The 16,618-nt window shown below is 50.9% G+C and overlaps 1 protein-coding gene across 1 annotated transcript; it reads right to left on the bottom strand.

Moving 5' to 3' along the window:
- Positions 1 to 1,655: 1,655 nt before the first annotated feature.
- Positions 1,656 to 16,573, bottom strand: TTI1 (TELO2 interacting protein 1). The gene is made up of 7 exons (XM_014890089.2): positions 13,981 to 16,573; positions 13,302 to 13,496; positions 12,382 to 12,524; positions 11,405 to 11,545; positions 9,803 to 10,007; positions 9,040 to 9,127; positions 1,656 to 3,092 (listed from the first exon to the last, which is right to left on the bottom strand). Exons 1-7 carry the CDS (start codon positions 16,571 to 16,573, stop codon positions 2,858 to 2,860), a joined length of 3,600 nt encoding a protein of 1,199 aa, XP_014745575.2. The 3' UTR covers positions 1,656 to 2,857.
- Positions 16,574 to 16,618: the final 45 nt, after the last annotated feature.

The raw sequence follows: 16,618 nt of genomic DNA, 5'->3' as shown, positions 1-16,618 counted from the left end.
CCCAGACCAGATTTCCAGCCAGGTGGGAGGTGGGGGCTTCCAAAGCAGAGTGCTGGCTGCCCCTGGGGCCTGGCTCTGCCTCTCCAGTGAGAAAGCAACTCTGAGCACTGGCAATGCCCAGCCTAGCCCAGCTGCCCACATTCCTGCAGCTTCTTTGCAATTTGTTACTTCCTGGATCTCCATCATGCTCACCCCTTGCTGTGCCATAGCTATCCCTGGCAGAGCTGTGGGGCTGGGACTATGCTCAAATTCTTCCAGGCAGGGATTGGGATTGCTGGGGGAAGAAGAGAAATTGGGATGCATTGGTCACCAGTGCAGCAAAACACAGGATACAGCAGAGGAAAAGGAAGACCCAGGGACACGCTAGAGAGGTCAGGAGACTGCAAATCACCTCCAATGGGGAGTAAACAAATTGCTGTGCAGCATAGTGATTTGTAAAACCTGGAGGTGAGCTTTAACAATAACAGGTTTTATTAGAAGAGATTAATTTTGCTGAGTTTATAGGAAATCTTGGGAGCAGGAGTTGAGGGGAGGACCCTGCTGGATCTGTGTGCATGGCTCAGCAGTGCCTGGTGCCAGGGGCTGTGTGTGGGACTGTGTTCCCAGCTCCGGGTGTGGCAGTCCCCCAGGGTCCTGGCTGGGTTTGTGCATGGAGGAGGCAGCTGGACATGGCTTTCTCGGCTCTCTGATCCCAGAGAGGATGGCTGGAGTGGGGGGAGCCAGGGGTCCCCACCCCAGAGTGTTGAGGGCTGCTTGGTGGAGGAGACTTCTGGTGGGGAAAGCCCTGGGCTTGTGAAGGGACTGAGCTTAATATGCAAGTCACTGCTGGGGAGGAACCAGCCTCATGAAAATGCCATTTCCACGCAGTCCCTCTCCCTGCCATTATCCTGCCTCAGACAAAAGCAATTTACTCAGCCTCCAATAAAGCAAGGGTGATAACGAAGCTGAGAGGAGCTCACTGTGACAGGCAGGACAGCCTCTCCTGCTACCAGCACCCACCTGCTGGCTGGGGCTGAGGCTGTGGGGAAAAATCTCTGGACAGCACTGTGAATCACAGGTTATGGGTGGGGTGCAGTCAGTTGTGCCAGAGCCCTGGCTGGGTGATGTGTTTGGCTCCTGGGCACTGGGCAGTGATGGGACAATGGTGCCCTTGAATGCTATGCCTGTCCTGCAGGATGGCAAGTCTTGGCATGGGCAGGCTGGGTCTTTGGCGTCCCCAGCACAGCCGAGCAGAGCGAGGCTGGATGCAGCATCTGCACCTAATGGATGAGTTTTGTCAAGTGCTACAACAACCCAGAAAACTGCACCAGCCCCAAGGGCGCTTGGAAACCAAAGACAGTATTTCACCTTCCTGCCTGCCCTGTCAGAGCAGCTCTGAAGGCTCCTTTGTATAGAACCCAACCAGCGTTAAGCACTGAACAGATATTAAAAAAGAGTAAAGCTGACCTGCAGCCCTGTCCTACTGGATAAAAAGCCACTGACTTGTGTTTTCCCTGGAGAAACAAACAGGAGGAAAGCCTAAATAAAACCAGGGAGACAAGGGGAAGTAACTTCAGCTGAGGGATGTGGCAGCAAAGGCAGTGCCCTTGGGCCCACCAGGACAGATTTGTTTTGGATGTTCACCCAGGATCCCAACAGTGATGCACAAAGCCTGGTCCATGTAACAATTTATTTATTGCTTTGGTTTTTGTATTTCTGAGCTTGCTTCCAAATTTAGTAAAGAATCTGCCCTTTTGCTTCACTTGCATAGGTCTTCCCCGAATGTCAGGAGGCAGCCTGCTACCAGGAGCTGCTTGTGTGAAGCTGAGGGATCCAGGAGCTGGTGAGGTCTGGGAGGCAGCTGAGCAAAGCAGTGCCTGTGGACAATCTCTGCAGCAAAAGCCTGGGGATGTGGGAGCTGGAGATCCTCTCAGCAGGGGCTGAGACCCCAAAGACAAGTCATCCTCTGCTCACTGTACCGTGTTGTACCTGCTTTGACAAACCATGGCACTGCCGGGGTGCCCCAGTGCTCACAGGCCCTGTCACTGCTGGCACTGTCTGACATGTGCTGGGACACAGGCACATGCTTCATATAATTCCCCTTAGGATGGGGGTTGGAAATGGCCTGAGAACCGTGATCTGGGAATGGGAGAAGCTCTAAATCACTCCCAGGTGTAAATGAGGGCTGGCTGATTCTCTACAGAACCTCTCGGAGAGTGAGACAGAGAAGAGAGCACGTTTGGCTGCCTCCATCTGGTCTCAGCAAATTGCAGCTGTGAGGAGCAGCCCTGATGCTTCCGAGAGGACACGTTGCTCTTGCCAGTAGCACAGGTGAGGAATTTATTGGAAATGCACTTTAATTTCTGAGATTAACTGCTTTTAAAGAGAACAGGTTTATAGTGCACCCCAAACAAGATTCCCTTCCTGGGAATGGTAAAGACCAGAAAAAGCTTTTGCTTTGAGTTGTCAGTCAGTGTCCAGCTGAGAATGGGAGGGATCATCACAGCTGTGAAGAGATCAGAGAGGTGTGGGGGGTGCTAAGGGGGCACCCCCCCCAAGGATCAAGGGTTAGGAAGTAATTTCTGGAAGATGATTCACTCTTCATACTGAAGAATTTGGAATAGATGTGCCATTTTCTCTGCATGTGGTGCTGGTGAGGTACAAGTCAGGAGGAGTCAAGGTCACGTACCCACTTCATCCTCAAACACCACTTCAAAAAATAAACCTTCTGCCATGGGGAGGTGTCTCAGCCAGTGCCCCACACTGGGCAGCCCTTCCTTTGCCCCTGAACCGTTTGGGCTCTCAGTGATGGTGTTTTCCCAGGTGAGCTCTTATCTTGGTGGTTCCTCTTTCCCATCCCAGCTGCTGTGTAGGTATGTCAGGAAGGAGATGCCTCCTGTGTGCTGGTCCTGGGTCCCGTGCCCTCCTGCTGCTGCAGCCTCTGGAGCAGGAGCAGCACGTTGTCCGTGAGCTCGTTCCGTGGCTGCCCCATCCCGCTGAGCTTCACCGGGTGCAGGCTGGGGTGGGGGGGCTCGTACCCCTCGGGGCAGCACACCTCACTCAGGAGCAGCCAGGTGCTGTCAGGGTCCACATGCATCAAGTGCAGGAAAACACTTTGGAAAACAGTAGAAAGAGAAGAAAGAAGAGTAAGGACAAGGCCTTTTGGTTGGCACCTAACAGGGTTATTAAGAGCTAAGGAAAGCTTTGATGCTGTTGGCAGCATCTGGCAGCTGCACAAATTGGCTCTTTACAGGGGGCAGTGCAGTGGCCCCTGTGCCCAAGAAAGCAGCTCAGTGTCTCACAGCTACTGGCACATGGGGGAAAATATTTATGATACCACAGAGTCACTTATGGACATGAAACAAGCAGCTGGTGCAGAACTGACCCAGGCTTGGTGCTGGCACAAGTGTAAACCTGCCTGTCCCACATGCTGGGGAGGTGACTGTGGGTGACTACATGTGCTATCTGGGATCTTTCGGACAACAGCTCCTGCAGAGATCTTGGGAGAAGTTGTTTGTGTTGTTCACCACCCTCTATGGTTTTTGGGGAGGGAGAGCGTTAACCCATCTGGGCCTCTCTTCCTTTCCAGAGGTGGCAAACCTAAGAGACAGCTGCCCAGGCTGGGCCCCAAGGGAAGCTCAATGCTGCATTTGAGGGCTTTTTGCTCAAGTGAGATCTCCCACCATCCCAAGTCCTTATTAGCTGCCTCCAAATTTTTGTCGTCCTGCATAGCACCTTTCACAAAGCAGGATTTTAAACCAAAACCAAACACAACCTTCATTAACAACAGAATAAATGAAAAGAGGAATCACAACTTCCTCTGCAGATTTACTGCTGTGTTGCTGGTTTTCACTTTGCATTTCCATACCTCAGTAAGATGGGATTTGCCTTTCCAGCATGCCCTTCACACAGGGCTCCAGCTGTGAGCTGCTGGGACACAGCTGCTGCTGAAGAGCAGGAAGCTCAAGGAGTGAAAGGGCAAATGCTGATTTGTGTGACCTACACTTACCCATCCCCTCCTGCCAGTTCTCCCTGCAGCAACCTTTGGGCTTAGCTAGGTCTGTGTCAGGGTTTAATGCACAGAAGCTGTACTGGGCTTAACTGGTATTAAACTCTCTGGCTGTGCCATGAACAAAATTAGACTGGAATTTGCAAGGCCTCTTCCTGAATAGTGCTGAGTGCTCTGTGAGCACCAAAGACACTCAGCACTCACCACACCTGTGGCAGTTTTCCAAAACCCCAGTAAAGCCCAGCCATGGGTCTTCAGGTCTCTAGTTTTCAGTGAAATAATGGAGCTGTGAGGAGAACAGCTGCTAGGTGAGGTAACGGGAAGAGAAATCAAGTCAGTCTGTCTCTGCTCCCCCAAGAAGCACAGGACTGAACTCCCTCTCTAAAAGCAAAGATCACTTGCTACAAAAACCACACAAAATCCAGATCTGATTGCTGTCCAAATTTCTCCTGGAAGAGCTTTCATCCCTAAAGTGAGGTTGCTTCCAATGTAAAGCAGGGAGAAATCCCTTTGAGAAGCTCTCCTCTGAAAGGGAGTGCAGTGCCATGGGTAACGTGAAAGAACACAGAAATGAGATGAAGGTAGGAGAGAGCTCCCTCTCCTCGGCACAATAACCCTGTGGATGTGACTTGTTACTCATACACAGCCAAAGATGTTGCTTTTGCCTCTCTGCCATTAACACCTCGCCTGTCCCTCAGTGCAGGTCTCTGAACGACAAGAGGGGAGATGTCACCACTGAAGCTGTTGGCAGTGTCCCCTCCCAAAGGTGCTGGTAGTGCCTATCTGCCTGCTCCAGAGAAACCAGTGGGAATGTGCTCTACGGTGATAGCTGGGTTTGGCAACAGCTGCCTCAGCAACACAACCTTTTTTCTGTGGATTGGCCAGATGCAGGTGAGCTCACACTCCTCATTCCCCTGGCTTTGTTCCTGCAACTCTGCTGACTGGAAGGGGAGGACTGGTCCACTCAGTTCCATCCCAACTGAGGGGCTGGCAGGGGCTGGGTAAAGAGCTCTTGCTGCTGCCATCCTGGCTCCAGCTCTCCAGACACTGCCATGCCCTCAGCTTGGCTGTGAGAGTGGGAGCACACAGCTCTGTGTGCCAGCAAACACCAGCTCCCAGTGGTTCCACCCAGTTTTCAATGGGCTGCTGGTGGGCAGCTGCAGAGATAATCCTTGCTCCTTATGGCTGGGATGGGAGCAGGCAAGGACAATGAATTGCTGTGAAGTGAACATGGGCATGGGGAATGTTGTGCAGCAGGCTGCTGATCCCCAGCACACACAGAGCTGTAGCTCATATACTCACAGCACAGACACTCAGCCCTCTAACCTCTTCCCAATCAGTTGCTCCAGGGAGAGCGACCCTCAGAGATTACCCAGACCCTGGAGAAGTCACTGCCTCTGGTGACCATAATGGCTTGAGGTTGTGATTATCCCTGATAGCCTGGAGTGCTCTGCAGCTTAAAGAACAACTTGACTTATACATTTTCAAACTAACTCTGGGGTAGTTTCCAAGCAACCTGTTTCCATAGCAAAGAATCCTAGGGTTAATCCAAGTTTGTTTTCTGTTGTTGCCTTTTTCTTTTTTTTTTTTTCTTAAATATCACTTTATTGAATTTTGCCTTGAGCAGGTGGCTGTTCTGGTGTCCTTCAATCCAGCCTGGGAGTGACAGCTGACAATGAATACCCAACAAACCACACAAGGAAACCAGAAGAGGTAAGCTGCATAATCAACCTTGGTAGCAAAAAAGGTCCCAAAATAGCTCCTATTTGTCCCAAGTGTGCTAAACTTATTCTACTAGCACAGAACAATTTGTCTATTCTGTTGCCTTGTCTTTTCCCAAGCTCCAAGCAAAGCCATGGCACAGTGAGCAGACTGGTAGAAGGACAAGGCTTCCTGGCTTCCCATCCCTGCTGAGTGTTTAACTGGATACAGCCCACCATACGCTTTGGTAAGAACTGAGGAGATTATTTCGGTGTCTTAAGGGAAAAAAAAATTCCCGACTGCTGGCGGAAAGGTCATGGGCTGCAAACATTTAGTAGGAATTAAGTGTAAATTTCAAAACAGTCACTTGAAACTGAAAGAATGGAAAACTACTTGTCAGTTTTGACAGAACCCAGTGACAATTTCCTAATCTCTTTTCCTTCAAGGTTTTATTCCCTGAAGTGAAAAGCTTGTCAGGGATGATGCGACTTCATAAATTGACGAGAAGCTCAGATTTACATATTGTGACTTTCAGTTTCCACCATCTCTCCTGGCCTTGTTCTCAGTGGCAGGGCCCCACCCGCCCCACCCCTTGCTCAAGTCTTTCTGGGCACTTCCCCACCCTTGCATGGGCTCATCTTCTTCAATGGTGGCAAAGACTTTTCTAGTGCTCCTTGGCATTCTCAAACTCTTCTTCAGTAGATTTGGTCCCGTTGGTGATTTTGCATTTGATTTTTGTTTCTTGTTTGGTTTTTAAAAAAGCTTTGGATAATACTCTCCTGGAATACTCCCAGCAGTCATCTTCTAGTAAAGCCTATTGTTATTGTCCCATTTTCTCTCCCTCAGATGTGCTGGAGTTCTTTTTCTCCCAGCATCTATTTTTGCCTGTTGAGTATTGCATGAAACTGCAGTTACAAAAATCACTTACTCCCACTGCTTCATCTAATAAAGCTACAGGGTCCCATAAATGGGATTAAGCAGACTCCTTGGGGCATGATAACATCCCTGGATGATAGCCAAGCTCTCTTTTTCCTTCTCCTTTTTTTTTTGTGTGGCTCAAGCACCTTGGCCAAAAATTCCTGCTCAGCCCTTGGCATGCCTACAGAATCCTCATGTAGTCAGTGTATGATTTTTGGAGCTACAACTGACTTTGCAAGTCCTGACCTTGCTTTTGGCAGGTCACAACCCATCAGTTGAATAAGAATCCTAGGAGCTGAGCAAAGGCCAGTTAGTATAAATCACCATGGCAAGCTGATTCCAAACATCCTTTTACCTCATATGATTTCTGCAGTGATAAAGCTGAGTTATGTGACGTATGCTGGCGCTCAGGCTGGGGCTAAGATTAGTTCTGGTCTATCTGTTTTTAGAAGCATTTAAAATGCAGAATTTCTCATGTATCAGGCTGATAACACTGCCCTTGCTTAGATGGAAAGGGCCTTATGTGTGACAGCCCGTGTCAGTTTGCAGGATTACTTTCAGGCACATAGAGAGCAAGAAGAGCCAGAACTTACAGGAATGTGGTGGTTCAGCAGCTGGAGAACAGAAATGGAAGGGTGGCTGAGAAGTGATTCTTATCCTGATACAGGAGCTGATTGTTATGGTCCAAACTAATTTTTTTACTTTTCCAGGCTGAAACCTTGTATCAGGGAAATTCAGTTAAAAGTGTGTGATAAGATGAACTCTGATACATCCAGGCTCCAAGACCAGGGAATGCACAGGACTAAACTGAAAAAATTAAACCCAAAAGAAACCTCCAAATGCTGCCATGTCCATAGAGTGAGGCCAGGCATGATGCATGCCTCAGTGCACACATGTGTCTGTCAATGGAATTAAACAGGAGACAGCAAAGGCTTCTATGAGCAGCTTGGTTCACTGACATATGTGATGTATGGTGCATCAAAAGCACGGGGGGAGGAGCAAAACATATGGCATTTTCCCCTTAAAATATAATAAAAGTAACATACAGGAGAAAAATGTTAGTTGCCCTGAACTTTGCTGCCCTTTTGCTCCAACAAGTGAGCTCACTTCACCATACAGCTTCCAACAGGGCTCATTTCATTTTCCCCCTACCCCTGCTGTTGGGGGGAAATTGCACAGCTTCTCAAGCTGCTTGGTTAATGATTTAAAAGCTTCAGATTCCAAATATCTAGATAAATCCTGGTGTTCTGCTTTTCATCCAGCATTGCTTGCACAGACTGAGGCATTACTGCATTAAGGGGATGCACTCCCACAGCATAGAGCCCCTCTGCAGAACAAATGCTGCTGGAGCCTGCTGTGCTGCTGTGAAAGCCTCCAAGGTAAAAATAAACCTGCTCCCACCCGCGCAGAGATACAAACAAAGGAATGCTCCAGCTCCGGAGAGTGCTGCCTCTGAACTGCTGCCCAGCCACACAAAGCCCTTCACACCCTGCACCCCCGGGAGCCCGTGCTTTGTGAAAGGGAATGGATGCGCTGCACTTCCCTTCGCTTCCCTTTCCTGCCCTGGAAATCCGAAACCGCAGAGCCTGCGGAACGTGCTGCTTTCCCCTCCCCGAGGGGAGGGCATTTTCCCTCCCCGAGGGGGAGGGCAGGGCTGGTCGCACAGGAAGATGGGGGGGATGCCTTTCACCCCCATCCTTCCGCAGAGGGGCCTTCTGATTTATGTCCTGTGTTCTGTACCTGGACTCGTTTTGTCTTCTGAAATCTCTGGCCTTGGTTCCAGGTGACAACATATGACAACAGTGATTTCTTATCCTGACAGCAGAACATGCTGAGCAGGATTTTGTACACCAAGCAGCAAAGTATATCTGTCAACATTTCCTGGAGCTGGAGTGTGTTCACCTAAACTCTCTCTGCTCTTTTAGAGTCTCCCAGCCTTCTCAGAGCAACACTGGTGCCAAGACTGACAGCTTCCCAAACAAACTCTGGTCCACCTGGCAGAGCCTGGGCTGGAGCCCAGGGAAAATGGAAGGACAACAGAAGTAAATCCCCCAGCCTGCAGAAGGTATTAAGTGATAAAATACAAGGGAATGCCTGGCACATCCTCTTCCATGGCTGTCTTCCCTCTGCAGTTTGATGCCACCAGTGGGCCAAGAGCCTCAAGTATTCGGTCAGGAAAAAGCAAGCAGCACATCTTCCCCTCTGTTCCCAAATGCACTGCAAGGTAAGACCTGTAATGTCTGTGCAAGCTGACAATTGACCTCTCTAACTCGTTTTGGGGAGTAAATGATATTTCACCACAGAACACTTCCATGAGAGGCCCTGTTGTACAGGACTTGAACGTGCTGGAAGGCGGAACAGGTGCAAAAGGAATGCTCCCTCTGTCCCCCACTATTTGTACACCCAACACACCTGCATTTAAGAGACATTACCTCTGGGCAGCTTCTTGCAGTTTCACAGGTTGCTTGGCACTGAGGTAAATCAGGCAGGCATCTGCCACTTTATTCAGGTCACTCTCGCCTGCAGAAATGGAACAGGAAAGAAGGGTAGGAGGTGACCTCCTCAGCAGCTGCTGCCTAATGGAATCAGCTCCAAATTGGCAGCAGAGGCTTCAGAGCCTTTGAGCTGTCTGACCCGGAGCTCTTCTGACCTTCCCTTTTAAGCATCTTGCTGCAAAGCCAGGAAAGCAATCAAGGGCACTGAGAGGAAAAGAGCAACTAGCCAGCAAACCTTCTCCCTCATCAAAGTCAGTTCCAGAAATTTCACTCGGGGAGAATTTCAGAATTTCATTCAATAGAAGAGCATGATGTGCTGGATTTAAAGGGTCACCCAGGGATAAGACCACAATGGAACCAGTCAAGCTAGCCAGAAATCTTATCTGGGTTCCAGTTTGTCCAGTAAGAACAAAGTGTGGTCCAACAGCAATGCAAGGACTCCGTTGTGTACCCTCTTCTCATCCACAAGTGGGATGAGCAGTCAGATTTTGCATGTGGTGGGAACCTTCTCTCCCATTTGTCTCCTGAGGAGAAAAGAGTGCCCAGCACCTCTTTACAGAGCTCCCAAAGAGAACAGATTCAGGCTAGAGAAGATCAGGAAATCAATTCTGTGGGCAGCAGGAGGAGAAGTAGCAGCAGGTTGAGGAGAGAGTAAAATCTGACAGATATTCACACAACCTGTGCTTTCCCTGATACTCACCCATGTCCAGCCTCTCACAGAGAGAGCCCAGGCCCTGCAGCACAGCCAGCTGCAGCTTGAAGGCCAGTGTGTGGCTGTACACAGGCCCAGCTCTGGCACTCACTGGGGCCTGACTGAGGAGGGAACTGGTCAGCTTGGGCAGGACATCTTTGGAGAATCTCTGCCTCAGGAAGTCCCCACATGTTTGAGCCAGGGTACACAGCACCTAAGAGAGACTTCAGTTACAGGGGATAGTGCACACACTGGTCTGGGAGCAGCTCAGTGATCCACACCAGCCTGGGGGATTCAGACATTCGCTCTCCCTGGAGAATTGTTTTTGCAGGCGAGAGTATTGTGACCACACCTGCCCCAGTTCCCCCATAATGAGCAGAAGATGAATGTTTGAGAAACTGAGTGAGCTGCACCCTGCTCTGCAGTGTCACCTGGCTGACCTCCTGAGCTGCCCTTCCTTCATTAGCACAGGAAAGGTAAGAGCAGCCGTGCAGTCTCACTCAGAATTAGTGGAGAGGTCTCTGATGGAAAATGCCATTAAATACCATTATATCCTTAAGTCTCTTTTGTGGTGCAGACAACCTATCTTTCCAAGCATGCCAGCAAGCAGAAAGGCAAATTGGCCATAGAAAAGGGCATCCAGCACTACTGGTGTGTGCCCAGGATCAAACTCAAACTGGGTAGAGAATGGCCTTAAATGCACGTAAAAACAAAGGGGACCAGAACACGGATTTCTCCTTTGGAACGTCACTGAGCTCATGGTCTCAGTGTGCAGGACTAAGATGCTGGTTATGTTGTGCTTGCTTTACACTGATATGACACTTCTAGTCCTGGAATTTAGTCAGGAAGACACTTAGGGGGGAACTCATACAGCAAAACCCAAGCTGGGTGCAAATTGTAATGATGACTTGAACTTTCCAAGAGTTAATTAGTTTTTGTACAGCAATCTCTACCTCCTTTTAGGGCAGGCACATGATAGGTATGGCTATTCTGAGAGTCTAGCGTGTGGCTTCTGGAATCTGGGGAATCAAAACTCTATTCACATTGAAGGATTCTAAAATGAATCTCACTCTGCCCAGCAGATTAATTCCTCTGCAATGCTGGGGCTGGCAACCCCTGGAAACATGCTTTACTGGCCAGCCTGTGAGTCAGGAGGAGAAAGGAGCCAGCTGACAAGGTCAGGAGCTCTTTAATAATGCAATTATAGGGCCAAGTCTTTGTTCAACCTCTCCCCTCCCTTGCCAATGCCTCAATCATGAAATGTTCCCCTATCTTCAATCTGAGACTTCCAAGAGGATGCTGCGACTATGTCTCCAGCAAGGCCAAGCTGCACTATACGGTGACCCTAACAGCTGCTCAGGCTGTTGAGCTGTTTTTCTCATCCCTGCAGTGGGATGCTTCCCCCAGCAACAGCATCAAGGGTTTACCTGTGGACAAGCTGCAGTGAGAGTGGTACAAACCCACCCACAGCAGAGCATGGTGACCCCATGCTCCAAACCACATTTAAACATCTCTGCAGGATCTTGGTGCTCTCTCCTGAGCTGCAGCACTGCCTGAGCCACCTCCTGCCCAAGCCTCAGCTGGAAATGCTGCTGGCAGTCATGGCCATACCTTGAAGGCTCTGAGCACTGCCAGAGGGTCGTCGCTGATCAGCCGAGTGACGAGAGCTGGCCAGACACGGTGAGCCATGGGAAGTAGATGGTTTCCATGAGGATGCAGCATGGTTACACAGAGCTCCAGCACGTCCAGGACCTGGGCAGGAGGGGAGGGAAGAGACTCTGAGTGCTGCAGTGCCAGGCATTCAGGTGGATCCCAGCATCACGTCAGGAAGCTGGGAGGAGGGGTTGAACAGCAAAGATGCGGTTTTACCGCAGCAGGAATGGGGACAAGTGAACAGTGCTTAGAGATCAGGCCTGCTTGGAAAAGGACAAGCACTGCAGTGACACAACCTGTGCTGGGTACCGAGCTGGGCTGCGAGCAGGGCAGGATTCGTGCCCTGATCCCACAGGCTGAGGTGTACACTTGGATCCCACTGCAGCTGTGGCAGCAGAATCACCTGGCAGAGCTGGGGCTGCTGGGATGAGAATCTGGGTTATGCCTCATTTTTCTATCTCACTTTGCACTTTAAAAGGAGGCCACCTTCAAAGGGTTTTCATAATTAGAAAAAAGCCAGGCTTTTAGCCCTGCTTATCATCACCCCAGCTACTTCAAAAACATTCATCAGCCTGTGCACTGTGCACTGCAGCCTGAGAAAGGGGGATGGGAGGCACAGATGGGAGAAGGATGCTTCTGTTTCCTCCACTAAAGGACAAAGCACAAGACTTAACTGTCATGAGCATCAAGGAAAAGTGCCCTATACAAAGCTACCTTTAAGATTCTGCTCTGCCTGGCTTCCATTCCTAATCCAGAGCACTCGCAAAAAACCATCTCCCTTTCTCTTGCCAGGTTTGGAGGATCTGTCCTGCTCAAGCATATGGTAGCACAAACCTGGGGATGGCAGGGAGCCCAACGTGCATGGCACACACACTGATGAGCTACTAGCCCCTTCATGGGCACCATCTGTCCCCTCAGAGCTGGCCATTACCGACCTTCAGCCGCACTCGGAGGCTCCCATCAGACAGCAAGTGGATGCACCTCTCCATCACATCCCTGGCCAGCCGAGCATGGCTTGGCATTGCAGCTTCTCCTTCTGTGTCAGAGCTGGGCTCTGGCTTAGCAAGGGGAACCTCATCTGGAAGACAAAACCACTAGTGAAGCCATGAAAATTACTTGGGAACTCTAGGAAATCACAGCATCTACCCCCAACTACTCTGCAAATCCATGAGTAAAGCCCTTTGGCATTTTTTAATGTGCTTAGATAGAGTTAAGCCTATGAGTTCTGTGAGTTAGTGTCAGGTTCAGTTAAGAGTGTGGGGCTAGAGGACGTTCGCTTTCTTTACTGGACAATGCAGCTGTTCTGACATTTGCAGTCTCTTCTCACCATGGACTTATTTCCCATTGATTTTTATTAAAAATGAAAAGCCTGAGTGTTTAAACATGAAGTATTTAAAGGTCAGGATTGCAGCACAGCCCAGTGAAGACTAAAAAGTTCCCTATACGAATGTCTGCAGTGCCTGCCAAGGCCAAGTGAGAAGGGAGCAGTGGCATCATTAGCCAGGAGAAAACAGTACAGAGATTCCCAAGGTAACATGAGGAAAATGCATAGGGTCCTGAAAAGGGGAAACTTCAGGTCCTGAACCTAAATGAATTGTTTCGAGGTAAGAAAAACCACAAGTGTGCTTGTGTCTCAGAACTAGAGAAGCCTTGATCTGCAAACATTTGGCTCCCCACTCAAACAGAACAAAGCGAGAACACCCAAAAGCATTTTACACGAAGTGAAGGTCAGCTTAAAGAAGACCTGAGACTGTCAGCCTGGTCCCAAGGTCCCCACATGACAAAAGGACTCCTCAGAGGTCACAGTCTCTCTGCAAGCTGACCATGCTCCTCTCCAGCCACACACAGCACTGACCTGCCTCCTCCTCCTCCAGGTCAGGAAGATCACCCTCTGCGATCTGTTTCTGGCTGACATAGTCAAGGAAGAATCGTTCCACTTCTTGACTTGTCATTGTCACCTCTTGCTGCCCCTGGGACCAAGACCTGCTCTGCCCCTTGTCAGCCTGCCTTTGCTGGTGCTCCTCAGCGCTGGGCATTCCAAACCACTGCACTGCAAAAAAGGAACTGACATGTCACTGAGCAACCATGATCCCCTCCTGCAAGTCAGCAAGGTGCCGTGGATTCCATGAGAGATGAGATGGTTCTCCCACCTCATGGGATTGCACCTGATTCAGGCACCCGCTGTCACATCCCAGTCACCTCCTTGATAGTATGGGAATATTAAAAAGGAATACATGCTACATTCTCCTACAGAATGTTCATAGAAGCAGTGAATCCAGCCATTCTCAGCCACTAAAGGCCATGCTCCTGTGAAAGGCTGCAGGCCAGGCAAATTGGAGAGGGAAAGCTACTGGTCTTTGCTTGATCTTTGATCTTGATCTTTGCTTGAGCGCTGCCCCAGCAAGCAAAGCACAGTGGCCATCATACTGCAACCTTGGCTACCTGGAACCTCCCATGGCAAGTGGAAAGGTCCAAGACAAGCACCCTTAGTGACAGCAAGGCTAAATTACACAAAGTAAACATCGTTTTGGTACCTAGAGCAGTCATGACTGAGTGGAGAACCCTGAGGAAGGTGGAAGCCTGGCTATTGTAAGACTGATCTAGTGCAGACAGGACATCTTGGATTACATCTTCTATCAGTGGCAGCAAGCTTGCATCTGAATTCCTCAGCATTGTGTCCAGGACCTGGGATGCACGTGGCTGATGTGCCAGCTGGCGCAAATTCAGGGAAATCCCGTTCACCAGATAGTCAGAATTTTCATTGATCAAACACTGCACCGAATCATAACCGCAGGCCTCACATATGTCTGCCAGTGTCCCCAGTGCTGTCTCACTGATGAGCAGGGTCCTGTCACCAGCCTTTTCCAGCACAGGGTAGAGAGCTGACAGCAGCAGCAGTCGGAACTCCTTCCCAAGGACAGCGGCAAAGCAGCCAACGCCCTCCAGCTGGATGCAGATCTGCCAGATGTTGCTGTTCATGGTGCGGGCTGTGACTGGGGGCTCCGAGGACAGGAGGAGAACGCTGTTGGATGCCCCTCCCGCACGGAGACCGAGTCCCAAGTGCTGCTCTGACTGCTCAGAGCTGCTTTCCTCTGTGTCAACACTAGTGACCAAATACCAGTTCGCCTGGTCCATGTACTCATCCAGAATGGACGTTATGGACCCTTTGACATCATCCATGTTCAGTGGAACTTCCCTCTCCTGCAGGAAATCCACTCCCACTCCGGCAGCTCCCATGACCAGCTCGTTGAGGATCATGGCTGCCTGCTTTCGGTACAGGCCAGACTCACTGTACAGTCCCATGAAGTGATCCACAAGCAAGTAGAGGTTCCCGTAGTAGCCAAGAACACGGCACACTTGCTGAAGGAGCTGGAAAACCTTCTCCTCCGTGAAGAAGCGGAAGTATTTCTTCTGGCACCTGCCCTTCTGCACACCTTGCTGCAAGGGGCCTGGTGGCGCAGAGCGCCGAGACTCCACTATCTTCACATCTGTCACGTCCAGCTCCAGAACCTGCACCAGTGCCTTGGACAGGCGCTGCAGGTGGGACATGGAATTGAGGACAATGTTAATCTTGGGGCCCAGCAGCTTCAGGTAGCCAAGCAATAAGCTCAGCGTGGAAACCTTGCCCGTGTCATCCTGAGAGTTCATCAGGCGGGGAAGAGCTGTGGCAAGGGAATGGAGGTTCTCAGAGAGGACATCAGCAAGAGCCCTGTTCTGTGCCACAATCCTCTGCTCTGCAATCCCTTGCAGAACTTTGTTACACCTGCTCTGGACTTCACTGTTTTCATCATTAACCAGCCCAACCAAGGCCTTTAAGAGGTGATTGAACGAGTCCACCAGTGACTGACTGCAGTTCCTCAGTAAGTGGTGGACCAGCTCCACCAGCTCCAGTCTCACCTTCCAGTGGGGGTGAACTGAAGAAGATTCAACCACTTTATGCAAGAGAAGAGAGAGTTTTTCAGCAGTACTTTTAGTCCAGTCAGATCCTCTGTGGATCATTAGCTCTGATATTCTGTTGTGTTCCACTGGCAGCTTTTCCTTACTCTTTGGGATTCTGGCTAGCTGTTTGTCAGCCATGACCAAGCCAACAATAAGATAAAAGAGTCTGATGGCAGAAACGGTGGTTTTGTGACCCTGTTTGATGTCTCCAGCAATAACTCGAGACAGTGTAATAGAAATCCCGGGCAGAAAAGAAGCAAACAAATCCCCACATTGCTGCTCCTCATCTTCATCCAAGTGTCGGTGCTCCTGGCAGTCACACTGCAGAATCAGTACTTGCAAGCACTCCAAAGCAGAGATCTTTATTTGCTTTGCTTTTTCTTGCTCTGCAAGTGTCAGAAGCAAAGACACAGCAAATCCTAAGAGCGGAAGGCTGGAAGGTTGGTACAGAGACAAGATAACATCCCCATAAGCCGAATGCATCAGCGTGTGGAGTGCCTGGATCACAGCCAGCTTCAGCTCCTCGGACAGCGGGGCGGCTTTGCCCGAGCTGGGAGGGGGAGCGAGGCAGGTGCAGAGCTCAGAGAAGAGCTCCTGCAGCAGATCCTGCTTCTTCACGCACGTCGCCGCAAGCACGGAGGAGATGCACTGCACCAGGCTCTGCACCAGCCGCTCCTGCTTGGGTCCCGGCACCCGCAGGGCGAAGCGCAGCGGGAACAGCACGTACTCCTGCAGCTCCTGCAGGGCCGCGCCGCTCACCCCGGCCAGGTGCTCCTCCAGTTGCCGCACGTTCTCCACCGTCTGCGCCCGTGTCAGCTGCACGCAGACGGGGCGCAGCGCCCCGAACGCTGCCTGCGGGGTGTCGAACACGGCCATGCCGGGGGACCGGGGGCCGCGGGCCCTGCCCAGTGCCGGGGGTCCCGCCTGGGGCCGGGGCCGCGCTGAGGCCAGGCCGGGCAGCCCTGAGGGTGCCGGAAGTGACGCCACAGTACCAGCACCACAAAGCTCCCGCGAAGTGGGGTGGGCACTATGAGAAAAGTCTTGGGCACTAGCAACGCACATGCGCCAGCGACGTGACACTGAATTAACGGGGCTGTCAGCGCCACAAAGCTCCCGCAGGCCTGGGCAGGCGCTGTGAGAAAAATCGCGAGTGCTCGCAGTGCGCAGGCGCCGCTGGTGGTTGCGCATGCGCTGAGCCCGCCCGCCGTGAGGCCCGGCTCCCTCCGGCGCTCC

This window comes from Sturnus vulgaris, chromosome 17 (genome assembly GCF_052056855.1).
Source record: "Sturnus vulgaris isolate bStuVul1 chromosome 17, bStuVul1.hap1, whole genome shotgun sequence".
NCBI classification, from domain to species: Eukaryota; Metazoa; Chordata; class Aves; order Passeriformes; family Sturnidae; genus Sturnus; species Sturnus vulgaris.
The sequence above is the reverse complement of the archived record's forward strand: the minus strand, read 5'-3'. Positions and strand labels throughout refer to the sequence as shown.

Bases quoted from the DNA above. Each gene is read 5' to 3' on its own strand.
- TTI1 (XM_014890089.2), bottom strand. From the start codon at position 16,573: ATGCGCAACCACCAGCGGCGCCTGCGCACTGCGAGCACTCGCGATTTT. The intron at 11,546-12,381 runs GTCGGTAATGGC...CCTCCTGCCCAG, and splicing joins GCCTCCGAGTGCGGCTGAAG to GTCCTGGACGTGCTGGAGCT. The intron at 10,008-11,404 runs GTATGGCCATGA...AGTCTCTCTTAG, and splicing joins CAGTGCTCAGAGCCTTCAAG to GTGCTGTGTACCCTGGCTCA.